This window comes from Brachyhypopomus gauderio, chromosome 5 (assembly GCF_052324685.1).
Source record: "Brachyhypopomus gauderio isolate BG-103 chromosome 5, BGAUD_0.2, whole genome shotgun sequence".
NCBI classification, from domain to species: domain Eukaryota; kingdom Metazoa; phylum Chordata; class Actinopteri; order Gymnotiformes; family Hypopomidae; genus Brachyhypopomus; species Brachyhypopomus gauderio.
In genome coordinates this window covers 10782218-10809709 of record NC_135215.1, presented here as the reverse complement: position 1 = coordinate 10809709, position 27492 = coordinate 10782218, and the positions used below count along the sequence as shown (strand labels likewise).

The following is a 27492-nucleotide window of genomic DNA, read 5'->3' as shown; positions in this document are numbered from 1 at the left end:
GAGGAGTGGGAGGAGAGAGGCGGAGGACACAGAGTAGGCTAGATTAATATAGAACACTTTGCATATAGATGGTTTGTGTGTAAAGGAAACAAGCAAGCAATGAAGAGGAGAAAAGCCTGATTCTCTGTATTTGATATGAGACTCAGTTTTAAGACCGACCGATTGAAGATGCAAAAAAGAGTGGAGATACATATTCCACCCACAAGAAAACATGTTCTTCTATCAAGCTTCTGCCAAGGCACTCTTCAAACAAACAACTCGGACTCAAGAGCTCAAGTTCACTGTGCATTAGACAAGGTACAACCTCAGTGTCTCCTGGATGGTAATGTAAAGTAATATGATATGGAATTTTAAGGACATACACACACACAAAAAATAGTCCATTTTAGCATGTAGCTGAGGAATATAGAAAACAATAAGGGTTCAGGATATCTAGAAATATCTTCATTTAAGTGGACATGTAGTTCCTCTTGTACTTTTACAGTATTATGCAAATATCTAGGTGACAACATTAACACAGTTATGGTATTAACATTTTACACAAAGAGCAGACCTGCTGTTCAGACTTCTTATAATTGTTTAAAAAGAAAAAAGCTATGTACTGATGAATGGGCTTGGCCTGTTTTTAGATATATATACACACACACACTTTTAAAAACAATTTAAATCGAACCAAATCTGGTGTACTTTAGTGATGTATTCATTTATAACAAGCACAACCCTGATCTTTGAGAGGAGAAACTTTTCCTCCTTACTTGAAACCAATATTTGTGTCAATTTTGATGATTGACACTTCTGTGATAAGTGGGAATAATAACCCTAGATATTCTGGGGGCATCAAATTTGTGTGAAGGCTATGATATTGCTTTTGTATTTAGGATTAGGAACTCAGGAACACTTACTAAAGCTATTGCTGGATTAGGATTAAATAACTCAAATTCTAGCATGAAAAGCAATTCTTCAATTATCTTAATGAGTGTAAGTAATGTTTTGCTAAATTACAAAGTAGCTGAAGTAGACAGCAGTTAAGTCACGCAGATGTTTCTTAATAAAATAAATATGAGTAGGACTGCAAGAAACGCCACAAAAAAAAAAACTTGTAAGTGAAACTTGTAAGTGAAAACATTCAGTAACTCATGCCACATCTTGCTAAGGCATATACAAACTTTTCTAGACATCTGTCTGAATTTCAGGGCGAAGGAGCTTCCATCTGTGAATGGAAAGTCTTGAGGGTGCGGAGAACATACATTCACATGTGCATGCCAGGCTCATTAACCTGCACTGCCTTCTGCTTCAAAAGAAGCCTGGCTTTGCTGAGATTACACCCTCCACTAGCTCCTTGGCCTTCTGAAGCTAGACGTTAACTGCAGGAGAGGGAATATCATTCAACACTAAGACAAAAAAAAGTGAAGCAAGATGCTCAGTATGAGCCAGGTTGCCACCAGTCTAAACAAGCACAGAAGGGACACCTGTCCCGTCCCCTCATATGTAGACAGTCATGGCAGTCATGGGCAGTCATGGCCTGGCGGTTAGGGAACTGGTCTTGTGACCGGAGGGTCGCAGGTTCGATTCCCAGACCTGAGGCCATGACTGAGGTGCCCCTGAGCAAGGCCCTAACCCTCAATTGCTCACTATAAAAATGAGATAAAAATGTAAGTCGCTCTGGATCAGGGCGTCTGCCAAATGCCATAAATGTAAATGTAGACACGATGGATTCTGTTTAAGGATCCCAAGCGTTGGGCTTCACTGGACTTGTCAACACAATGAACAAAAAGCTAGAGAGGCTGAAAACAAGACAGCTTTCATGTCCAGATCACGTGGATATATTATAATGCACAAACGCATCGCTTGAGAAAGAACAACAGTGTGTCTCCTTTTCTCACATCCTCCTACACACGCTTATATATAGGAATGAAATTTGTAAATGTAAAGCTACTTGATTTGATACTTGATAAGGATTAGTCCAAAGAAGGTGACATTTAGACAGACATCAGGCGGTTAAGTAGACCTTCTGAACTGGTTTTTATTTTGAACTGCACTGTGCTGAAGGCAGCTATAAATGAGGCGAACATCAGATTCCTGGATCCTTTACTTTCTTAACTGGTTGTCCCAGAACATTAAGAGAAGAACGCCCACATTTGTCTTGTCTCAGGGCCAGAAGACAACAGGGAAAATGGTTTGCATATCTGACAACTTTACATAACAGCTCTTGATCTTGTATAGCAAATGCAACTAAAGATTTAGCGGTGTATTAGTTTGTGTAACTACATGTGAAATTGCCATGATGACATGTTCAGACCCGACTGCATCACAAGTGCAGTTTAATAAGTTGAACAGTTCTGGTAGCAAATATTCGAATAACTAACCAAGTCCAAATGAGATTTTTGCGAATCAGAGTTAAATAAAGTCTGCTCCTACATTTTGGTACATAGTCACAGTTACACCATTCAGTGTGAGCTCTTCCCAATGACTGGGCTAGGGTTAAAACAAACTGGGCAAACTGTGCTAGGGTTATTCCAGTTGGGTTATCCCAACTGGGCAAAGGACAGGGTTATCCCAGATGTTTACATAAACATTGAGTACTAACAACAAGAAGTTGTTAATAGGAGAAAAAAAATATTCATCACCATTTCTCTAACCATTAAAAAACCCTTGTTTTTTTCTACAGAACAAAGCATACACAAGCCATCATGAACAACGATACAGTCCATGATCACAGTGAACCGCTCAAGACCTTTGAAATGGACCTGCTGGGTGCTCATTACTCCCTGAGCTTCCAGGTGACTCTAACAAGCTTTTTAATCATAGAGATTCTGCTTGGACTTAGCAGCAATCTAACAGTGTTGGCTCTGTACTGCATGAAGTCCAACCTTATTAGTTCTGTCAGCAGTATAGTCACCATGAACCTGCATGTGCTTGATGTGCTCGTGTGCATAGGCTGTGTCCCGTTCACCATTGCAGTCGTGCTATTGCCCCTGGAGGAAGACACCGCACTCGTGTACTGCTTCCATGAGGCTTGTGTTTCCTTTGCCAGTATAGCAACTGCTGCCAATGTGTTAGCCATTACCCTAGACCGCTATGACATCTCTGTACGGCCAGCAAACCGCGTGTTGACCATTGAACGAACTGTGGTACTGCTGGGATCAATATGGGCTCTGTCCTTACTCGGCTTTCTAGTACCTTTCATAGAAGTTGGCTTCCTCAAGCAGACAAGGAACCATACAATTGAAATGGAGAACACAGAGCAGGGCTACACAGAAGCCCAACTTTACTATCACCTACTGGCACAGATTCCCATCTTCGTCTTCACTGCTGTAAGCATGTTGGTTACATACTACAAAATCCTTCAGGCATTCAACATCCATATTGGCACTCGATTCCATAAGACACCCAAAAAGAAATCAGTGAAAAAACAGTCCCTCTCCATGACTAGCACGCAGACGGAGTCCACGGAGGCGTCTGAGAGGGGTGGACCAAACGCCATCATCGCCCTGCGGAGGGCCACCGAGGTGTCCGAGAGCAGGGGTGGACCGAACCCTGCGCTGGGCAGCTCTGTGTCGGCCATCATCACCCTGCGGAGGGCAATTAAACGGCACAGGGAACGACGCGAGCGGCAAAGGCGAGTTTTTAAAATGTCGCTGCTCATCATCACCAGCTTCCTGCTGTGCTGGACTCCCATCACCATTATCAACACCATCTTCCTGAGTGCAGGACACAACAACTTCACCATGAGTTTGCGATTGGGCTTCTTGGCCATGGCCTATGGAACCACCGTCTTCCACCCACTCCTCTATGCTTTCACACGACAGAAGCTTCAGAACATTCTCAAGAGCAAGATGAGAAAGCCAGTGGTGTCTGTGGTGGAGGCCGATCCAGTGCCCACCAACACAGTCACCCGCAACTCAAATAGAGTTTTTAAAAAAGGCACTTTTGAGAGATCAACTTTCCAACAAAAATGTTTCTCAAATGACGAGGTAGACTAAGAATGCAAATGAAAAGTCATTTATAAACATGGTGGTTTTTTATCCAAAGCACTAAAGTTTAAGAATTGTACAGTTAACACAGTAGATTATTTATTGCTGTTTGATGTTATACAGGTGCTATTGATACATGAAGATGTACAAATGCTGCATTTGTTTTGTAAATGTAGTAAATCTCAAAAGATCTGAGCAATGTACATTGTACAAAGAATTTAACATGTAGATACTGGCAGCTGAACACCATACATCATAATACAGAATATCAGATAACCGCTCATTATAATGTACACTGTATGAATACAATGCATTGGCACATGCATAGTACATGCACATATTCCATGGTTACATATATACTCATAAGACTTTCCAGACACTACATCTCCATGGACTAACACAAGGAGTAACATGCGGTAAGCATGTTAGCTGGGTGTTAAATTCTCAAGTCTTCACAGGGAGTAACAGCACAAAGTTAGCACATGCTAACAAGGTCTGGGACAGCAAGACACGGTAACAAATGTGAAAGGGAAGCAAGTGCTGTTTTCATGCAGTGCACTGAGGCACCATTTTACCTCAAACAACACAAGAAAACCTACTGCGTGCTTCTCTTTCCCAGTCCAGACATTAACAAAAAACATTTCATCCCATGCTAGTAACAGAACAACACCCAATGCAGTTTAAGAAGAAACTAAATTAAAAGTGCAGGCTGGCAACATATTTTGGAAATATGGATCATCATATTATCATAAGTCTGGAATATTTAAATGAATTTTCTTTGAAGCTACTGAAGAATATGATTTGCATATTTATGTAATATGCAAACAATTTGCCATGTACCAGAGATTTAGAAAAAAGAGCTCTTACATTAACCTAGAAAATCTCCTCCCTCATGAGTTCTGAAGTAAGTGAAGTCCAAGTATTTCACCAGTCACAGGTTTTTGGGGCTTTTATCATATATATGATTAATAAGAGAATAGCAATATTGTACTTAAAAAATATTGTACTTAAAGTTGTACTTTAGATTATTTGTAAAAGAACACCAATCTGTACATTAATTTCTATTTTTACAAATATTTTTGGCATTTTCCCAATAACTATGTCTGCTGTCCTTCAGAAACACTCATGGCCAACTGACATTTTAAAGCATATCTTTTTATAGGAGACAGAAAAGCGATCAGCCTGCACAGCCCAGCAAAGGTGTTGAGAAGTAGCAGTGCAAAGTCTGATAATGCTTATCGAGTAGAAATGCAATGTCCGATACCTGCCAAAGTAGCAGGACAGACCTCTCCTACAAGCAGGATGAAAATCACTGCAAGCAATGTAAAACTGCATAACAAGGTCATCAATAGGAGAAGCAGATCAAGTCACAAATGTTTTACACAGATTATCAGTCTGCAACAAACACTAATTTAACCCCATGTGTTATACAACCCAATGTCTAATACAGACAATGAGCCCAACATTCATATACTAGAAGATTTGACCAAAGTGCTAGCAATCAAATTCTCAAATCAAATTCTGTTCATTTCAAACACAGTGCATCCATTTAAATTTTTTTTAAATTTGTGTAGGCATGGGCTAAGCATTTTTAAACATGACTAAAAACAAATTACACCTTCAAAAACACTAGATGATCATACTATGCTGACATAGGAGCCGTTTCCCCCTCCTATGTTTTTACATTTAATTCACTACACACAGCTCACCTCTACACACTCATGCTAGAGGTCAAACAGCAGAATGAAACCACTTTGGTCTCAACCTAGATAATAGTTCATAAGGTAAAGAGTGCTCTGTCCTCATCACATGCCTGTAAACGTCATGGCATACTAATCATGGTAAGATGGTAGAAGGTCAAGTGGTTCAGAGGTGTTGGTGAAAACAATTTTGTCTTCATTTTAAAGTTATTAGGACACATAAGAGACATACAGAAATAAGTTATTGGCCAGTGGAGGAGATATGAACTGAACAAATAAAATATTAGGATACAGCCGATTCCTGAATACAGGTATGGGACAAGGGTTTCTCATGATAAACACCAGAACGATCACGGTTTTACCACGGTCACCAAACCAGAATGATCACAGAAATGTGTGTTTTGTGAATGATGAAGTTATGGAAATATATGCAAGTCAGACAACTGTTACTCATGCCCTGAAGTTTCCTAAAGCTTGAAGATTAATAAAGCTTTCTGTCCATTATAAATAGATTGAAGCCATTCTAACAAAACAATGGGTATTTTATATTGTACAATGCAGAAAGCGTGATCTGAAATATCTTGCAACAATGAGGAAATGCTTTAAGTTTTATACATCTGCATTAAAATTATACAAGATTAAAAATATAGAATACATTGACTCAAAAATAAAAAAAGGGATTCACTAGTCAGTCATTTTTGTTAAGGACCTGGGTTATTGTTAGTGAGTCCACAATCAGTCAAGATTAACTAATTTACTGACAACACAGGGCAACTTCGCTACTTAAAAAGACATGCAAAAAAACAGTACCTTCATTTAGTGCACATGTAATTTATTGCATTAGCTCCAGTAGATAATACTTTTGCATCTAGCAAATTACATTTTCTATTCACCTTAAGAATACAAAGGAATTTTCCCGAAAATTAAGGTTTTTGCAGCTATTCTCTAGTTTGATCCTGCACAGCTTATTTTACAATAAAAAACCTTGCTAATATCTATTTTTTTAAACGACTAGAATGTTTTCATGCAAGAAAGAATTCAAACTGGATCTTCAGAATTCATTTTTGACAAATTACCCATCATCCATCCAGCTGCTCTATAGCCGGGTTTCCATCCAAACCTTTCGAAAAAATAATGCGCAATTTCCAAGTTTCGGCAGAAAAAAATGCGAATTAAGCCTTGTTTCCATTCATTACAGTTATGCGAATAAACTTTAGATCACGTGAGAGGACGCCAAACAATAGTGGTTTTACGTCCATCTGGCAGTTACGCATTTTTGCACGTTAAGGTTTTGAAACATTTCTTTCTTTTTCTTTTCTATACATGGAGAAGTTAAATTAAATTAGATTTTTGCTCTCTCCAGAACTGTTTTTGTATGCATTTGCCATCTTTACATCGCGATCATGTACAGAACCACATGACTTGAGGCATGATACGTCATCGTTTATGCGAAAAACCCTTTTCCATCCAGTTTTTCCAAATTTTGGTGATGCGATAGTCTAACTTTTCCACCTCCTCCTAGCGTAAAAATCTTTGTGTGCGATATTTGGGGCTTTTTTCGAATTTTGGTCTTTTACCATCCAGCATTTTTCATGCGCATTTTCAAAATGCGCAAAAACTCGGTGGATGGAAAACCCTCATATGTAACATACCTTGTACAATCAGAGTGGGGAAGCCTTTAACTCAGCTAGGCAGTGTGGAGTTTCTGCATTAGTGCAGAACAGGACTGCAGTTTAATGTCATTATAACCATACATCCCATGAGAACTGGGGTCTGAACCACAAAAAAAAAACAATTCACTACTTAAACAGTGTGACACTTTTTTCTGCTCACACATCAACCCTAACCTAACCCTAACTAACCCCAACCCCAACACTAAAGCCTAACCGATCAGAAGAGGTGCATAAAGTACGTTCCTTAAATGTGGCAACACTACCAAAGTCTTCCAGAAACACCAAGTAAAACCTCAGCAGAAGTGCAATGTTTTGAAACCTCCGTCGTAAACAAAAAAAATGGGAATGAAATGAATTACATTTTATAAGTGACAGTAAAACAATCAATAATCACAAGGATAAACCGTCATACCCTATACCATCACAGGGTTCAGTATGCACACTCTGGTTGTGGACAGGGTTCTGTCTGGTCCACGTGTTCTCACATGGATCACAGCCACTGTGCTGAATGCACAGCAGGATGGACAGGAGTCACATAGTCACGTTCACTAATTGAAAACTACACAAGTCAAGGCGCAACTAGTGAATACTTCAACAACCATGAAGTGAACAATGAACCCTGAGTGAACAACCACCATGTGGCAACAACCACAGAGAGTTCAGTTCAGAGTATAATCTAGTCTACTATGCCAGCAATAGCAACCTGATGGCAGATCTCAAAAATATGTACCAAAATTAGTAACACCTAAGGTCTGCTACCAATTTTTATGCTAGCTAGCATTTTGTGACCAAGTTCTAGTGTCAATAATGTAAATATTTCTTGTTCTTTATTGTAAATTATTGGAAATGATCCCACATGAAAAAAACTGTCACATTTCTCAGAAAAACTTAAGAGTACAGACAGAAGCATTTTTTATACAAGACAGCGCTTCATGCACTGCAAGTCACCAGTAATTTGATAATTATTTCCCATTTTATGTCAGTCACAAGCTTGTCTCTCATGTAATGTGCAACAGATATTTGAATGCTATGAAGCTATTTGTTTTATGAAGGAATAATTGAGACATTATTCTTAAGCGATTGATAATCATAATGACCCTAGGTTTAGGGTCAACCCTAAGCCTAGCAGTTTCATTATCCTCAGTATGGATTTGAATGAAGCAGTTAGATATCTGCCACTTTAAGGCAAGTTTTATTTAAATGCATCAGATTAAGTTCAGATGGGTGTGAGCAGTGCTGCTCACTCACCCAGTTTGTTGAGGCTCTGGGAGGCTTTAGTCAGTTTCACTCACCCAGTTTGTTGAGGCTCTGGGAGGCTTTAGTCAGTTTCACTCACCCATTTCGTTGAGGCTCTGGGCATCTTTGCCCAGTTTCACTCACCCAGTTCGTTGAAGCTCTGGGCATCTTTGGCCAGTTTCACTCACCCAGTTTGTTGAGGCTCTAGGTGGCTTTGGTCAGTTTCACTCACCCAGTTCGTTGAGGCTCTGGGCAGCTTTGGCCAGTTCGCGGCTCCCCCCCTGCAACTGGCCCTGCAGACGCTTCCTCAGGTACAAGATTCGGATGATCCTCCTCAACAGGTCACATGCTACCTAGAGCAGAACAAAGATAATCAGATGGCATCTGCACATTTGTTGTTGTTGTTGTTTGTGTGTGTGAGTGTGTGTGTGTGTGGTTAAATTTGGAATAGTCATTGTTAAGATCACAGATTTTGGTAAGATATTTGAACGTGCCTATAGTAGGTGCCTATAGCGTAATGCAGAAATTTGACTATATGTTGAGAGCTAAAGGCTAAACTGGCTTTTCAATTGCCAATTTGCTTAAACTTTGATAACATAGTAAATTTTATAATAAATAAATGCAACATGCATAAGAATGATGGATCAGTACTATAAACTGATCATGAATCTACACGTCTGAAGTAATTTGAAACATTTAAATATCATTATTTTCTTGTAACAATGTAAGTTTACTGAAGTTTCTTTCTCAGAAATGTGCCTGAAGATACCTGTAATCTTGCAAGCTGGGCAGTCCGAACCAGAATTTTATTATAAGGGTCAACAATCTTGGTCCTGATCCTTAGTGAAGGTTGGGAGATACAAAAAGAGTTTTGTGTTGACCAGCTTTTGAATGCAACCCTCAAGCATTCATACAGCATGTCAGACAAGAATGGCTGGGTACCTGTCCACAGCACTCTGCAACGCTGCAATCCTTGTCTGCATCATTTCAAGGACACCTGAAATAAATGAGAAAAACAAGTTTCTCCTCCACAAAAACAAAACAAAAAAGCACTAATCAAAAGAAAACAAACATTCATATGAATTCATCATCAAAAACTCAATTCCACACAGAGCACTATAAGATCTTAAAACATCAGCTTTAAACATACATAAAGAAAGAATACAGTCAGTGTTTCTTTTTTTCTTTTAGTTTGTATGTTCATACACACAAGGGAAGCAGCTATAAGTAAATGTTTAGGTAATGTCCATTAGACGTTTGTGGATACAACACCATTTGAAACAGTGCATCAGTGATCCTCAGTTTTGTGCAAGAACCATGGAGGGGAAAATAATGAGGTAGCCTCCTCAGACTTTAAACATCCATCACACTTAATATGGGTGGTTCAAACTGGACAGAGACGCATTTCACACAAAATTGTTTAAAAGAATGAACATTCAAAAATCTGCCAAACTTAAACATTTGTTTTTCAATTCACAGAGAAAATAAACATAACGCTACAGTTTAAATCTCTCCATTTCATGTTACCTAAACAGATCCCCTGTGAGACATACAGGTATGTATAAATTTACCTTCAAGGGATTCAATTCCTGTTGCCTGAGCTAGAAGATCCTCATGTGTATCAACAACCTGTTAAACATCATTGTGTTAGGCATTATAGAGGCTTACAGTTTGTATGTAAAGAAAAAAACAAACAAGCACTTTTACATTTATATTTAAGGCATTTAGCAGACGCTCTTAACCAGAGCAACTTACAAAGTGCTTTGCATCGGTTCACAGAATATATCCTATAGTAGCATAGATAGGCCAGAATTCTAGATACACTTGAACCAGACTACTACAAAACAGGAATCAATGCCATTACCTAATATTTCAATTAAACAGGCTCGCTTAAACGGGAATTAAAACATACATAGCAGCGTAAATAACCACAGACAGATTTTTTTTGGTGCACTATTTTCTCAGAGTCAGGAGATGCAGTAATAACATGGAAAGGCATCGGCATCTTATGTAAACGTTACGCTGTCATATGCCATTGACATCAGCATCATACAGATGACAGTGGCACATGACAACGACATTTTGTTTTCAGACACTGACATGTGCCTATGCCTATGTCATTTGACTTTTTGCCTACGTTTAGCTAGCACACAGATGTTTACGGTACTGAAAAGTTATTTGAAAGCTATTGAAAGTCATTTGCAGGTGCCATTAGCAAGTCGCCATATTGTTTTCCTCTTGGGAAAGACCTCAGGACCCTATTAGATGATGCCGGTGTTGTGTCAAATTCATACTCCTCTGCAGAGCCTGACTCCCCTCATTTGCATGCACATAAAGACGATAAAGACATCCATCATTAGACCACCAAACAAGTTGTATTAAATTAAGTGTATCCTAAACAACAACCTCTTGCATTGGTATTAATAACTTGTATCTCTATTTGTGGTGGGCAGTTTTTGTTTTAAAATGTCCATTGCCATTGATTCAATTATCCAACACAGATTCTTGCCTATGGAAAAGTAGTCCCCTCAACATCACCACCACATATTCAATAAAAATACAAACATCCAAAGAAATTTATAAATAAGGTATAAATACACACCAAAGAGATGTAAGTTGTTTAAGATGCACTTTATGTAGTCTAATACAATTTGTTTGTGGACGTATGACGGAACGTTTAAAAGCTATTGAAATTGTTGCAAAAAAAACAAAAAAGAATGCGCAGTGCTCTGGAGCCTTTACAACCACCACTTTCGTCCATGTTAAGGTAATTTGTAGACGGTGCCTTAGACGTTGCAGTGGTGAGAGTAGTGCATTTAAAACGTGTTGTCTACAATTTAAAATACGTCTATTTCTGACGTAAACAAAGTTGTAGGTGTTTGCTTTGGTTGCAAGAAATAAGAATTTACATATTTTGGCACTTTTGCTAATATTGTCTTAAAGTTATTGAAGAAAGAATTCCGAATGTGTGAACGTGAAACCAACTTTACTGCAGTTTTTCAGCCGTACATAATATGTTGATGTCACACTGTCACTTAACATAAAATGTCGATGTCAGTGCCATATGCCACTGTCACCTGTACGTAAGATGCCGATGTCAATGACATATGCCTCTGTCACCTGTACGTAAGATGCCGTTTCAATGGAATATGCCACTGTCACCTGTACGTAAGATGCCGATGTCAAAGGCATATGCCAATGTCACCTGTACGCATGATGTCAATGGCATATGCCACTGTCATCTGTACGCAAGATGTCAGTCAATGCCATATGCCACTGTCATCTGTACATAAGATGCCGATAACAGTGGCATATGCCACTGTCATCTGTACGCAAGATGCCGTTTCAATGGCATATGCCAGCGTAACCTTAACGTAAGATGCCGCTGCCTTTCCGTGTTATTACCGCTACTGCGAGTCGGGTTACTCACCTGGGAGTGGAGCTCCCTATCCAACTGACTGATGCCCTGTGCGAGCTGGGCGAGCTGCTCTGAGATAACTGCGTGGTGTATGGCGTGCGCAGTGTAGGTTTTGGCATCGAAGTCTTCATTCAAGAAGTCCGCATAACACTCTAGATTAAACCACTTAAAATTAACACAGGCTCGTGTAATGCTGCAGTGTAAACCTCCTCAGACCCAATACAAATAACACATTGAACAACAAAAGGCCGCAACAACTACAAAACGCAAACTAACATATACAATATACGAATTTCTACTTATTACAACAGAGAAGATATATACAATTTACGTTACCATCTTCTAAAACTGCATTCCTGGTTGACTCGTCGCCTCTGGCTGCCATTGCTGCCACCTCAGTCGTGACGAACAAATGCTGCGACGCGTCCCGTCACTGCACGATTTGAACAGGAAACCCGCATGCGCAACCTCGCAACGCAACCTCCGATAAGTCTTACGGCATACTGTAAATGTTGAGTGTATCTTGAGTATATAATAAGTGCAGTATATTTGCATTCTTTTCATGTCGGCGTATAACTCCTTCTATAGTTTAACTCTCTATATTATTTTTGTTGTCGTTGTTTATTATAATTCTGCATTAACAGCTTGAGGCTTTTATTTTGAAAACGTCCGTTGGCCAACATGCTTTTGCGTTTTCACGCGTCTAGTAGTGCTACAGAATTCAGGGCAAATAATACAGTAGGGCAATTACCGAGGGTTGTTTTGTACTCGCTCTCTCAGAACGGGTCATAATACAGCGCTGTTAATGAGTTTACAGAGAGCTACGCAAATAGGCAACGTAAAAAGCGTGAACGGTTGTGTCCTAACTATATGAACTATGCAGGTTTAACTGTGTAGGCGCAGCTGCGTGCATTTAATGTCCAGACACAGTGGCAAAATTACCGATGCGATCCACTACTGTCATAAAACAAACACACCGGGACTTCATGGATTTGTTCGAGAACGGCAAGCTTGTGAGAGTTTGTGCCCCAATGGTCCGCTACTCAAAGTAAGTTGAGGTATGAGTGTGTCACAGGTATAAATGAATTGGTGCTTGTAATGTTGTTTCTTTCTGTTTTCCTTCGCTCGTCAGACTGGCGTTCAGGTCCCTGGTGCGAAAGTACGACTGCGACGTCTGTTTCACGCCTATGATCGTTGCGGATGATTTCCTTCGCTCCGGAAAAGCCAGAGACAGTGAACTGACCACTGACAACTGTATGTCCAAACTAATACATGACACGTTTAGGTTTTGCAACAGTGCTACGTTTTTATGGATCGATTTCAATGTTCGTCCAAACCAGCTGACCGACCTTTGATCATCCAGTTTGCTGCGAGGGATGCTCAGACACTGGCTAATGCCGCTTGCCTGGTCGCCCCGTTTTCCGACGGCGTAGACCTGAACTGTGGTTGTCCTCAAAGGTGTTTCTATGTTAATATACAGTATATATAAGCAAAATTACAGCGTGATGTATGCTTACGTTACTGCACTTGTCTGTTGCAGTTATGCTACTTTCTTTGTCATTTTAGATGGGCCATGGCAGAGGGGTATGGCGCATGTTTGATTAATAACCCACAACTAGTAAAAGACATGGTACGACACGTCAGGAGTCAGCTCGACAATCCCAACTACGCAGTATCTATTAAGATAAGGCAAGATAATGATGTCCAGCGCAGACTGATTCATTAATTTATTTGTTAACTTGGACTCAAGGTGATATTTAAGTTGATATTTTCCTGCAGAGTACATAGGGATGTGAGGAGAACTGTGGACCTCTGTCAGAAGGCAGAGGCAGCAGGTGTATCTTGGATCACTGTGCATGGGCGCACACCTGATGAAAGACATCAACCAGTACATTATGAGGCAATCAGGACCATCAAAGATAGCCTCACTGTCCCAGTTATTGCCAATGGCGATATCAGGAACCTCCAAGACGTGGAGTCCATGCACGAACTGACAGGGGTGGATGGTACGTGCCATTTATCCATCTATTAATTAATTAAAAAATAAAAACATTACATCAAAATGTTGTGACAAGGATGGCAGGGGCAGTTTTAGCACATGGCACTCATTTTCAAAGTGTCAACTTGACAGGACAAGAAATGCTTGGATCAGCAATTATTATAATTAGTAAACTACCTCAGGATGTTAAAAGACTAATTGTTACTTTGAGACAAAAACAAATCCCTACAACTTTTTTGTAGAAGTAATTTTCCCATATGCAAAAATAAAGCCATAGGAAACTTATTTCCAAGGTCTATGTGTCCAAGGTCTATGTTATTTGATAGCTAAGGATACATTCTATAAGACAGCATCTGCCAGATGACAGCCCATTTCTAAGGAAATCAGGAATGCAGTCTAAGAACATCAGGAACCAGGGAATGTGTTTGACATCTTGGTCTGCTGAGACATTTGGCTCATTAACATGAACTTAAAAGCAAATCAATTAATTCCTATGGATTAGAAAAGTACTACCTTACCTTAAAAACACCAAAAACATCATTTATTCACATAGTCGCTAATGCTGTTTCTAATGCTGTTTCTAAACTTTGATAGGGGTGATGTCTGCTCGGGGGCTGCTAGCCAATCCAGCGTTGTTTGCAGGTTTTGAAACCACACCACTGCAGTGCTTGTGGGATTGGGTGGACACAGCCTTACAACATGGCACGTCTTTCTCCTGCTTCCACCATCACCTAATATACATGCTGGAGCGCATCACTTCCCAGCCAGAGAGGAAAATCTTTAACAGTTTATCAAGTACATCTGCAGTGATTGACTACCTGCAAAACACATATGGCTCCATAGTGTAATAAATATCTTTTCCCCCAAAAAGTGATCTTTTACTACTGTTTTTTTTTATGGAATAAAGATTGTTCTAAAACATATCTCCATATTTGTATTCACTTTTTATATATAACACAAGTTCTGAGCTTTAGTAATGTTTTACTACAAATATTTCACATTGTTTGTATTTCATTATGTATTATTCTATATAACTATTGTGTAATTATTATATAAAACTTTATAATATCTAATTATTCCATAAAACTAAAATACACTATTGCCAAAAGTATTCGCTCACCTTCCTTGAATCACATGAGCTTAAGTGACATTCCATTACTAGTCCATAAGGTTCAATATTGGTCCACCCTTTGCAGCAAGAACACCTTCAACTCTTCTGGGAAGGCTGTCCACGAGGTTTAGGAGTGTGTTTATGCAGATTTTTGACCATTCTTCCAGAAGTGCATTTGTGAGGTCATATATTGATGTTGGACAAGAAGGCCTGGCTCTCAGTCTCCGCTCTAATTCATCCCAAAGGTGTTCTGTCGGGTTGAGGTCAGGACTCCGTGCAGGGCAGTCAAGTTCATCCACACCAGACTCTGCCATCCACATCTTTATGGACCTTGCTTTGTGCACTGGTGCACATTCATGTTGGAAGAGGAAGGGGCCAGCTCCAAACTGATGGAGCATGGAAAAGTCCAAAATTTCTTGCATGCATTAGGAGTTCCTTTCACTGGAACTAAGGGGCCAAGCCAGCTCCTGAAAAACAACCCCACACCATAATCCCCCCTTCACCAAACTTTACACTTGGCACAATGCAATCATTTACAGACATTTACAGTTCTCCTGGCAACTATATAGTTACACACACATTTATTTACCAGAAAAGATTTTCATTTCATCAGTAGGTTTTATTTCTATTATACCTTTATATGCAATAAAATATTAGTGAATTACAATGCTTATTTTTTAAGTCTTGATGAAATGCAGCTACTAAATGATGGGAGAATTGATTATTGTGAGGAATTCTGCAATTGTGTCATTCTCTGAATACACACAATTTTATTTGCATTACCAAATATTTTTATTGCTGTTGTTATAGGTTATATGTTTTAGAAGTCTTTGTAAATCCCTGCATAACCTCACGTGGGTTTTGGTGGCGATGAAGATAAAGGTCTCATGGCGCTGCTCTTCCTCGCCGTGATGACGTCTAGACTGTGAGACCGTGACAAACTCCAGGGTGGCGCCACAACTTTGAAACTTTCGTTTTCTGTTGTCACGATTGTTAAAAGCTCTTTTCTTAACTGAACGACAGAGAGGTGAGTAGAAACAGCGCCATTGTTTTTGCTGTTGCGACCCCCGTCACATGAACGTCGCACCTGAGACGTGTTTGCTGTGTTTTTACCGTAAAGTTGTCCAGTGAATAACTTTCACATCTTTAGGGAAAACACCGACCTGCTTGCGTTTACAGTCTTTCCCCACAAAAAGTAAGATACAGCTAGCTCACTGCGTGAATGGTAATTAATGTAATGTCGGTAAATACAAGAGAACGAAAACCTGTTGAACCAAATTCTTTCTACAAAACCGTATTATGTAGTTGGCTAGTTAGCAAGGTGACTGATACGTGGTGTTATAATACCACTGGTGTAGTACCACCACTACCGCCCAGTACCACTGGGTGTTTTATTTAGGCGTATTGAGGTTTGTTCTCTATAGTAAACTAGTGTTAACTAATACTTTTAATCGAGAAGTGCTAAAGGACTTTTGTAAATGGTCGTTTCCGGTGCAACGTATTAAATGGATTTTCTGCTTCAGTAATGCTTCCCATTTGCGTACACGGAATATTAGCAGCCATAACACAGGTTTTAATACCGCATGTGTTAATACATCCCACCCTTTCATTTGCATAAACACATGAGTAAAATGAGACGGTATAAAATGATAGCAGCCTAATGTTTGTTCATCTGTACTGTTTTGGTCCATGAAATTACATGGATTAAAAATAGAATTATTCATTCACATTTAATAGTCCCAGACTTCCTTACAAAAAACAAACGTTTTTAGTGGGGAAGATCAATGCTTTATGGAAATACCGTTTTGTGTTTGTATGAGCAGATTGAATGAGGTGGTGGAACAAGTACTGTAAATGTGTGCTGAGATCATATTGCACCCCAATTGTGTTAAATTGTTGCAAACACGTTTATTTCTGTCTACCACATGATCAGACGGCAATATGCACCCTGCACAATTAGTCAAATGCAGTATTAGCCAAGACATTAGAGCCCACGAGAGAGGACGGTACTATGTGAAACAAACATCATATTTGAATGGTACAATCAAGTTAGAGAGGACGGTACTATGTGAAACAGACATTGCGTGTCATCTCCAAGCTTGGAAAGTAACTGCTGAACCTGTTTTTACATTATATTGACAGAATGTTATACCATTGACTATATGAGACACACTCTGAGCTGGAGTTAATTGTGTCTGTTGTGTGTCTGATTACCTTTTAATAATGATGTCTGTTTTTGATCATATTAATTGTTTTGTTTCTACAAGTAGCACAAACTGTGGTGTATACAGCATTCTCAAAGGAGGAGGATATTAACCTATTGTGTTTTCAATGTGTAAAAGGCAATTATTTTTTAAGACAAGACATAAATCTTAATGAGGCAGTTCATGCCTTAGGAAAAAGGTAGTCATCAATAATTTCAGCAACATTCCTCCATTGCTTTGACAGCCTCTAAAGATGACCCTGCAGTGGACTTCAATCGCTGTGTTCCTCTACATTGAAATCGGAATTCTTATTATCCTCTCTCTGCCTTTCATATCCTGCCAAAGGTAAAATTGTCACCTCTCAAAGAATGTTTTGCCCCCTTCCTGATTTCTCCATGTTTTCCACACTTAAATGTTTCAGAACATCAAATCAATTTAAATATTAGTCAAAGGCAACACATGTAAACACAAAATGCTATTTTAAAATGAAGGTGTTTATTATTAAGGGAGGAAAAAAAGTGTGAAAAAGTGATTGCCAGCATTGTGGAGGGATTTTGGCCCACTCATCTTGTTGTTGTCTAATTGTTGTAATTCAGCCACACGAACGGTTTTCGAGCATGAACGGCCTTTTTAAGGTCATGTCACAGCATTTCAATCGGATTGAGGTAAGGACTTTGACTAGGCTACTCCAAAGTCTTCATTTTGTTTTTCTTCAGCCTTTCAGAGGTGGACTTGCTGGTGTGTTTTTGATCATTGTCTTGCTGCAGAACCCAAGTTCGTTTCAGCTTAAGGTCACGAACAGATGGTCAGGCATTCTCCTTCAGGATCTTTTGGTGGACAGCAGAATTCATAGTTCCATTTATCACAGCAAATCTTCCAGGCACTGACGCAGCAAAAACAGCCCCAGACCATCACACTACCACCACCATATTTTACTGTTAGTATAATGTTATTTTTCTGGAATGCAGTGTTTCTTTTACACCAGATGTACTGGGACACACACCTTCCAAAGTGTTCCACTTTTGTCTCATTGGTCCACAGAATGTTTTCCCCAAAAGTCTTGGGGATCATCAAGATGTGTTCTGGAAAAATTGAGACGAGCTTTAATGTTCTTTTTGCTCAGCAGTGGTTTTCATCTAGGAACTCTGCCACTTAGGCCATTTTTGCCCAGTCTCTTTCTGATGGTGGAGGCATGAACACTGACCTTAACTGAGGCAAGTGAGGCCTGCAGTTCTTTGGATGTTGTGAGGTCTTTTGTGACCTCTTGGATGAGTTGTCGCTGCGCTCTTGCGGTAATTTTGGGTGGGCGGCCACCAAGGTTCACCACTGTTCTATGTCTTCACCATTGGTGGACAATGGCTCTCACTGTAGTTCGATTCCCAAAGCTTTGGAAATGGCTTTATAACATATTCCTTCTTTCTCAATTGTTCCTGAATTTCTTTGGATCTCAGCATGATGTGTAGCTTTTAAGGATCTTTTGGTGGACTTCACTTTGTCAGGCAGGTCCTATTTAAGTGATGTCTTGATTGAGAACAGGTGTGGCAATAATTAGGACTGGGTGTGGCTAGAGACAGTGTACTCAGGTGTCAGAAACCACAGTGACGGTATATTTTAACAAGGGGGCAATCACTTTTTCACACAGGGCCATGTAGGTTTTTCTCACTTAATAATAAATACCTTCATTTAAAAATAGCATTTTGTGTTTACCTGTGTTGTCTTTGACTAATATTTAAACATTTAAGTGTGACAAACATGGAAAAAATCAGGAAGGGGAAGGCAAACACTATTTCACACCTGTGTGTGTGTGTGTGTGTGTGTGTGTGTGTGTGTGTGTGTGTGTGTGTGTGTGTGTGTGTGTGTGTGTGTTCCTGCTGTTCTTTACAGATGGCAGAAAATTTTCAACCTTAGCATATGGAACACTGTTTTTCGCTTCTGGAATAAGGGATTCCTGGCCATTATCATCATCCTCATTGTTCTCTTTCTAGGTATGAAAATGTACTTCTCTGAACAAGGCACTAATTAGAACCATTTTCTACTACACCATCCAACATTTCTACCATAGTACTAGGTTTTCATTTGTACTACCACAATTGCATCTGTTGCCATTAAAGTGGTTTAGCTAACCTTATACAGTACTTGTTATTTGCCAGAATGTCAGAATTATCCTTGAATTGTTTGCTAATCTGTATTTTTAAATGGCTTGGCCCTGACCTGGACATTGTAATGGGCTGCAGATGCTTTGAGGGAGGTTAGGAAGTATTCTACTGCAGAACCCAGCCGAGAGGCCAAGATGGGCTTCAACGCTTATGACAACTTGCACATGAAGCTGTTCAGGGCCCAGAGGAACCTGTACATTTCTGGCTTCTCTCTCTTCCTGTGGCTGTGAGTAACCCTTTCATCTCTATATTAAATATTAATACCCTTACTCTAGGGCAGGGGTGCACAACATATGTCCCGCGGGCCATTTGCGGCCCACCGGTTGATAAACAATTTGGCCCGCCTTCTGGCTTCGTGCCTGAATCTGAATTTGAATTTGAACGACGAACCAACAGTGTTGTTTTTTGGGCTAATTTTTAGTTGGTCTACCGCAGGAGTAAGTAAACATTTAAGAATCGATCGTGACATAATTTGTCTCCATTTTACACTATTACATATATTTTCTAACAAAAGCAATTGTTCTTGTGCTTGAATTGTTTTGAAACGTGTGCTTGTGTGGTGTCCGACAGGGTTATGCGGCGGGTGATCATGTTGATAAGTCAGCTGGCAGTGGCCACCAGCACCCAAAATGATCTTCGTGTTAAGGCTGAAGCTGCTAACCAGGCAGCAAACAAGTACAGGGAGGACATGGAGCTGCTAAAGCAGGTCTCAGTACTTTGAACCTAATATATTACTAACAATAATTCTTTAAAAGCTTAATTTTGGCTCCAAAATGAATGTAGAGGTAGTTAGTAACAAATTTCATTATATGTGTAGTCAGTATTTTTAGGGGTTCCAGATAACCCTAACCCTAGGATAAAAATTGTGCATTACTGACACCTGAGCAGTTTGGTCAGAGAATCATTGTTTTGACAATGACTGTAGGTGACTGGCTAATAATAACCCTAAACTGCACTGCTTGGCACTTTTTGAATATGGGTATGGAAACTGGCACAAAGAGCACCAAATATAAACAAAAGCACTCATGTTTTAAATATGTGTGATGTTACTATAACCAGATTATTGTTAATTAAATTATTCCCACCAGTTGTGGGAATAATGTCTTGTCACATCAGTTGTTGACTTGTAATTAGTCAAAACACCTAAACTGATGTGTAGAATAGGATTTGAGGGCTTTGATAGTTGGAGGTTCTGAGAACGTATGTGGAGTATGCTTTGAAGTTGTGGAGGATATGAAGGTGCATGATGTAAGAAGGATGGAGGTTGTGAGGGTGTATGTATGTTGTAGGCTTTGCTGGATGATACAGGAGATGGCAGAAGTGCACTGGGGAATGAGCTTCTTAGCACTGAAGTTAAGAAACTCACAGAGGAGCTTAAATCATCTGCTGAAGGTGGGTAGACACAATTAACCTATGTGGGGAAATAAATAGCTAAACTATGAACCACTTGACTAAAACAGGTTCAAGCTCAGATGTGTTTAAGGGAGATGTATTTTCAAGCCTCTCAAAATATGAAATTGATCGTAACAATGTAAGTAGTCAGTTTGTATGTGGCCCATAAACTCATACTGTACAAGTATAGTACTTAGATAGTTTTCAGATATCTGCATATTTGTATGGATGGGCCTAACACCCTTTCATTCTTGGCAGCTCTGACGAAGTCAAGCTCAGAACTACAGGACATGAAGAAGCAAACAGAGTCTCTGAGCAAGGAGTATGACCGTTTACTTCAAGAGCACCAGAAATTGCAGGTTAGAAACTTTGCCAAAAGAAGCTGTAGGGGAGAAACATTTGCTAGTACAGTATTGGAGTATAGAATGGCTGAAATGAAACTGTTGTGTGCTTACGTGGACAAAGTGCAAAAATATACTGTTACTAAAATGATTTACATAATTCAGATGACAATAGTTTGTAAAGTCCTGAACAATGGTACAAAGACAGTATAAGAATGTGGAAGGTAAAGAGTTTGTTAGAATGAAACGGCTATACTAAACACACAAATGCATCATTCACACTGCCTGCTACTGACCCCAATATCTTCTGTATTCTTGATTCCTAGAATCAGATGGAGAGCAATGGTAAGAAGGACATGTGAGATGGCTGATTTGCTTCTGTAGGAAAAGAATTCAGGACGCTGCTGGGACATGCCGTGGTATAATACATACCTTCTGGGTTTGCTTCACTCCAAAGCCTTGCATGTTACCAAGCAAGTACATAATAGACAGATTATCCATCCTGCAAACTTACCTGTCCTCATCTCTCCAGGTTTTTTGCTTGTGCAGAAGTTCAGGTTAATGTTAAGAATGTGTGGCTGCTCATTTCATGATCTAGCGTTACATATAATGTAGCAGCCTGCAACAGTGGTGATGAGAGTATAGATGATGCATTGCAAAGGTTCTTCATTTTTAAATGTGGTTAGTTACTAGGGGGAGTGTTCACAGCTCTATTGTTTACTAATTAAATGTAAATTTAATAAGGAAAAAACATTCGTTGTGTGTACGTTGAGGTTGTATACATGCCTGTTATTTTCTTGTATTGTTCTGGTGTACCTATTCAAGTTAAGCCCTGTACTCGTCAAGGTGAAATTAAATCACAAAGATTTTGCTCATTCTACTCCTGTCCCCCTGTCCCATTTCCCTTCATGTTTTTGTGGATTTGAATTTTGTTTCAAATTTGTTTACAATGAATTTTAAGGTAATAAACAGTCATTTCTAGGCTACAAGTTTTTAAAATGCATTTTTTTATTTTTAGAAACATTCATTTGAAATAATTAATACACATACAAGCAGAAGAAGTAAATAATAATCCATTTTCATGCATTAGTAAATGCTCTGATTCAGTTAAGCCCATTTTAAGCATTCTTGGAAATATTTGTCCTGTATTGTGGAGGTAGATAAATTACACCTGAGTTTAATATGATGTGTTGTTGCTGATGTTAGAGATCTAGAGTAATCTTGTTAAGTGCAGGTTATATAAGTTGAGATTTTTTACTTCTATTTGAGGTAGCTGTGCTGTAGTTCTTTAAACTCAAAATGGAGTAGTGTGGGTGGGGGCAGTGTTGGGTCCTGTTACAAGTGTTTGTTCCTGATTCTAGAAAATGATTTGTCGTATGTAATGGCAGTTTCTGCTCAGCAAAGTAAAAAATAAAATGTTCTGGGGAACTTTTAAATAGCTTATAAGTGAAAATATTGACGTTTTGGAATGTTGCACAGAAATACTATTATGATACCTTTAAAATGATTAAGTTAACCCTTAAGTTCTATAAGTATTGTTAATGTCCATTGTAAATAACTGACCTGATGAAACTGCGTTAAGTTCGTATTAACTTGTGGTTGATGTGCTGTATTTCTCAAGACTTGCAGTTATCAACATTTCCTGAGTTACTGGACTATCTGGAAAAAGATATACATTTTACATTTCACTGAAAGATATACATTTTAAAGTACATAAAACAGTGAATGTAAGTATATACAGGTTATCTTCATGTTACGAATGCTGTTTATTTACTTTAAGTAAAACAGTGTTGCTAGTGAGCTTCAGTAACCCAAACTGAGCAAATTCACCTATGCATCAAAAACCAAGACACTGTTCTGAAGATTTATTCATCTATAAAAAATATTTGAAAAGTTCAACTATCAAGTAAGCAACCTGTGAGAACACCACTATCAACCAGTTATATTTTTTGGCACATCAAAACGTGTACACCCACCACACATAATGATGCACTTACACTCCTCACACAATGCACATGCTCATTTGATCATGTTTCCTAGCCAGTAGTTGTAGCAAAACCCTCTTACTAACACGATGCTGGGTGAAATCATGAAAAGGCACACAGCCTTCCTGACAAATACATGCAATAGACAGCTCACTGGCTCAATAGACAGCTCACTGGCCTCAATAGACAGCTCACTGGCTCAATAGATAGCTCATTTGCTCAATAAACAGCTCAGTGGCTCAATAGACAGCTCACTGGCTCAATATACAGCTCATTGGCTCAATAGACAGTTCATAGGTCTATTCACATCTCAAACCTGCATTCACATTGCAATTAAAAGTGGGCCAAGTGGAGCTACCTTTTAACCTACATACGATACAGATCTGTCATTTGAGATGGCAGTATGAACACCCAAAAACAAACTGAAACATGACATTTTCAAATGAGATTAGGGATACATGGTATTGAAATCTGATACATATCTGATTCTTGGCATAAGACACTGTCTAAAGCACATATGTCAAAGTCAAGGCCCGCGGGCCAGATCCGGCCCGTGAATTGATTATCTATGGCCCCCTGGATGATATTTAATTACTATTAGAACCGGCCCGCAGGCCACAGCTGCCCGCTGGTGTTTTGCACGCACAAGCACTACATTCCCCACAATGCAACGGTAGCCCGCGAAGTCACTGCAGCGCGCACAAGCGGCGAGGGTCAGCGCGGCGAAAATAACGTAATCGCAGTGGTTTAGCTCGTGCGAGACCGTCTCGCGCGCTGTCGATTCACGAGGTCGTGCATCTCTCGAATTTTGTACTTTGCGCGCGCCGCGCCTCAGCGCAATGAACAAAGTCATGTTTGCAGGGTTCATGCACCTTTACAGGGTGGAATTCAAGCACTTGTACGTCACCTTCAAGGTCCATTTCAATATTTCCCAGCACGTTAAACTTAATTAAGTTAAATATTTATACATATACTCGAAATGATTCGAAATAATTCGCTTTTTATCACATTATTTAATGGTTGTTTATTTTCAAAACGCCCAATCTTAACGTCTTCACGTTCTCTCATGTTTCGTTCTGGAATTACAAGAGGCTCGTATTTGTTAACCTAATATAAGAGAACTATTCAGTCAGACAGATATTTGTTGTGAAACCAAGTAGTTACAATTTCAAGCATTTAAGCATTTTTTTAGCTTAAATTCCAGCACTTTTCAAACCTTTATTACTTTATTCATGTTTGCTTGTTGAAAAATATTTTCACTTGAAATTACTGACAGATGCATAAGAAAATATTGCTTTATTCATTTAAGCATTAAATAATATACACTGTGTTAGGTCTTGATTCAGTAGGCTATGTGCAATCATTTCAATATGTTTTAATAAACATTGAACCAGTCCGGCCCTCGGCTTGTAACAAATTAGTTTTTTTGGCCCTCGGTGTATTTGACTTTGACATCCCTGGTCTAAAGGGTCAAACCAGACATTTGTCCTATTTTTGCACTGGCAGGAAGGTAAGACCCATGACAACAGATGCATGGAAATATCCCAGAGCCAGCATCAACACCGTCTCACCTCCACATAACCAACATTAACACCTTTACTGGCCTCCTGCACACAGTAACATGATTTCAGTTACAGCTGCATGAGTGTGGCATGTTGCCCAGTCCAAGTGTGTGATTGTCATGGTTGCATAAAAGAAACTTTGTGAAAGAGCCGAATACAACAGTAAAAAACATATTTTGGCAGAAAGTCAGATTTAGGCAATGCACAGGACTGGAGCCACTTTTACATGAAGTGTGAACCAGGGGCGAGGCTAGGGTATTTTTAGTGGTGCTAGAGCACCACCGTGAGGTTGCTTAGCACCCCCTGGCTCAACACATTTTTTAAATATTATATTATGCAAAAAACTTGCTCTGCACCTGCGCAATACTTTGGTATTGTGCCTCTGTGAGCACTGGGGGCTGGGCACCCCTAAAGACCAGATCCTAAAATCGCCTGTTTACCTTAAAAATGTAAACAGAGGGTTGGCTTAACCCTGACCCTGGTATAAGCAAGGCCAACCTTCAAAGCTGGACAGATATTAAATGTTTAGATTAAAAATAATCTTAGAAATAAAAGTTTTTAGCTCATCTGGGGTAGAGGACACCCGAAGCCAAGTGACAACAGATCCCCTTCAGTTGAAGATGAACTTGAGTCCTTGATATTAGTAGTTTGTCTATTAGCAGCATCTGTGGTTTGAAACTCAGATCACATTTACCACATTTTGTTTGTCTCAAAACAATATTATTATAACATTATTGAGCACTAGAACCCCTAAACCTAATAGTGATATATCTATAAAACAGTGTGGTTTTTAACCTTCAAAACTTAAAACATTGATCCACTTTTCAATTTCTTGCATTCATATGGCAGTAAGCCTACATTAAAATGAACATTTAGAGAAACACTGATAAAAACAACATACTGACATTTCAAATTGTCCTCTACAAATAACCACACTGTAATAATAAAAACCTAACTAACCTCACCCACAATAAAAGGCTTTCCATCTGTTGTTTTGTTTAAAAATTATTTTCACCTACTTTCAAGCCCTAATTACAATGTCAAACAAAAAATTAATCATCTAGTAGAAATATATATTTTTATCATTTATGAAAAATAAAATGGACATAGCCAGAAGGTTCCCTGCATAACTGTTTAACAGGGTGATGTTTTACAGGCGTGTTTCCCGCTCAGTATCATAGTCCAAGATCCGAGGAGACTGGTCTGAGATCCGAGGGGACTGGTCCGAGATGTGAGGAGACTGGTCCGAAATCTGAGGGGACTGATCCAAGATGTGAGGAGACTGGTCTGAGATCCAAGGGGACTGGTCCGAGATTCGAGGGGACTGGTCTGAGTGTGAGTTGTTCGTGTCCTCTGCCCTGTAAGCCTGCAGCTCTGCCAGTGCACTCCCAGTGTTGCTGCTGGACGCTAGCCCACTCTCCTCCTTCAGGACATGTTGCCGTAAGACCAGGAGACCCAGCGCACACAGGAAGAAGGAACCTGTCCGCAGGCCCAGCGTTAAGCCCAGATATGCTGTCCTGAGAGGGAGTAGAGTGGACTAGCATCTCATTTATCTTGGACACCCAGTTTACTACAGAAGTTGCTACTGTAACCAACCTCTGATCAAGCTAATCAGAATTTTCATGATTACATGCATTTAGTTATATTGCAGTATTATACTACAATTGTTGTATTGCAGTGTTATAGTTGTACTGCAGTGTTAGTGTTATACTGCAATGTTAAAGTTATAATGCAATGTTACAGTTATAATGCAATGTTAGTTATATTTGTCACGTTGAGGACCCCGGCCCCTCCCTTTTGGGCGTGTGTTTACGTTATCCACGTGCATCGTCTGCGTCGGTGGATCTTCGTGGTAGTGGTTATGTCCTGTGATAATATGTCTCACCTGTGGCTCGTCTCGTAATCACGTGGGGCTAATGTGGTTTGTCTATTTAATGTGCGCTCGTGCAGTGTCCTGTGCTCGTCGTTGTCTAGTCTACACGTTTCTGTGTGCGTGTTTGAGTGTTTCTCGTGCGCTATTGTGCAATCTCTGTGTGAAATTAAAAGTGACTGTCTGTGAAGCAAGGATTCAGTGTCTCATCCTTCGCCCTGCCCGCGTGTCACAATATTGCAGTGTTGTAGTGTTATATCTATATCGAAGTGTTAGCTATATTGAATTGTTAGTTATATTGCAGTGTTATAGTGTTATAGATATATTGCAGTGTTAGTTATATTGCAGTGTTATAGTGTTATAGTTATATTGCAGTGTTCTCCCATGCTCTAACTCTTATGTTTTGACTAACAGCTTACTGATACAGTGACGGTTGTTGGCCTGTTGTTTTGGGCTCCTTGGCGAGCGCCTGGTGGCCGGATTTCTACCCATGGGGCCCGGCCGGACACAGCCTGAAGGACATACATGGGTTCACTCTCCCATGGGCCCACCACTTGTGGGAGTAGTAGGTAGTAGTAGGGGTTCGGTGCATATTGGATTGGGCAGTGGTCGAAGGCGGGGGCCTTGGAGTACCGATCCTCGGTTACTGAAGCTGGCTCTTGCGACATGGAATGTAACCTCTCTGGTTGGGAAGAGCCTGAGCTGGTGTGCGAGCCTGAGAGATACCAACTAGATATAGTTGGACTCACCTCGACACATGGTTTGGGTTGAGAAACCATGGGAACTAATCCTCTTGAGAGAGGCTGGACTTTATTCTTTTTTGGAGTGGCCCAGGATGAAAGGCGGAGGCCTGGAGTGGGCTTACTGATAG

The 27492-nt window shown here is 39.7% G+C and overlaps 3 protein-coding genes across 7 annotated transcripts in view; 1 reads left to right on the top strand and 2 right to left on the bottom strand.

Annotated features, from left to right (window-relative positions):
• Window positions 1–12460, bottom strand: part of cog5 (component of oligomeric golgi complex 5) — a 29967-nt gene extending 17507 nt beyond the window's left edge. Inside the window, exons 1-6 of the mRNA XM_077005585.1 lie at window positions 12338–12460; window positions 12014–12153; window positions 10155–10212; window positions 9526–9580; window positions 9353–9422; window positions 8816–8936 (exon numbers count right to left, since the gene is read on the bottom strand). Of these exons, the coding sequence (XP_076861700.1) occupies window positions 8816–8936; window positions 9353–9422; window positions 9526–9580; window positions 10155–10212; window positions 12014–12153; window positions 12338–12386 (493 nt within the window). The 5' untranslated portion in view covers window positions 12387–12460. The remainder of the gene's footprint in view (window positions 1–8815; window positions 8937–9352; window positions 9423–9525; window positions 9581–10154; window positions 10213–12013; window positions 12154–12337) is intronic.
• Window positions 24–22084, top strand: LOC143514426 (tRNA-dihydrouridine(20a/20b) synthase [NAD(P)+]-like). 4 transcript variants are annotated; one of them, XM_077005592.1, is made up of 13 exons: window positions 12506–13049; window positions 13134–13255; window positions 13342–13459; window positions 13568–13690; window positions 13781–14011; window positions 17508–17517; window positions 17569–17660; window positions 19200–19300; window positions 19550–19697; window positions 20042–20177; window positions 20761–20863; window positions 21122–21222; window positions 21531–21669. In XM_077005592.1, exons 1-13 carry the CDS (start codon window positions 12946–12948, stop codon window positions 21564–21566), a joined length of 1425 nt encoding a protein of 474 aa, XP_076861707.1. In that variant the 5' UTR covers window positions 12506–12945; the 3' UTR covers window positions 21567–21669. The 4 variants fall into 4 exon arrangements, with proteins under 4 accessions (XP_076861704.1, XP_076861705.1, XP_076861707.1 ...); XM_077005591.1 differs by lacking the exons at window positions 12506–13049; window positions 13134–13255; window positions 13342–13459; ... (1 more) ...; window positions 13781–14011; window positions 17508–17517 and adding an exon at window positions 15979–16138 and having other exon boundaries at window positions 17560–17660; window positions 21531–22084; XM_077005590.1 differs by lacking the exons at window positions 17508–17517; window positions 17569–17660; window positions 19200–19300; ... (3 more) ...; window positions 21122–21222; window positions 21531–21669 and adding an exon at window positions 14595–14923 and having other exon boundaries at window positions 12466–13049; window positions 13781–14007.
• A 210-nt stretch (window positions 22085–22294) lies between these two features.
• The window catches only part of slco1c1 (solute carrier organic anion transporter family, member 1C1), a 36189-nt gene continuing 30991 nt past the window's right edge, over window positions 22295–27492 (bottom strand). For both annotated transcript variants that reach the window (XM_077005586.1, XM_077005587.1), the window contains one exon: window positions 22295–26268. In XM_077005586.1, the coding sequence (XP_076861701.1) occupies window positions 25902–26268 (367 nt within the window). In that variant the 3' untranslated portion in view covers window positions 22295–25901. The remainder of the gene's footprint in view (window positions 26269–27492) is intronic.

What these genes read in the sequence shown, in the direction of transcription:
- LOC143514426 (XM_077005589.1), top strand. Translation starts at nt 2,691, where the DNA reads ATGAACAACGATACAGTCCATGATCACAGTGAACCGCTCAAGACCTTT. An exon ending in GCAGTATCTATTAAGATAAG is followed by an intron (nt 13,691 to 13,780) that starts GCAAGATAATGA and finishes ATTTTCCTGCAG; the next exon opens with AGTACATAGGGATGTGAGGA. An exon ending in CGAACTGACAGGGGTGGATG is followed by an intron (nt 14,008 to 14,594) that starts GTACGTGCCATT and finishes AAACTTTGATAG; the next exon opens with GGGTGATGTCTGCTCGGGGG.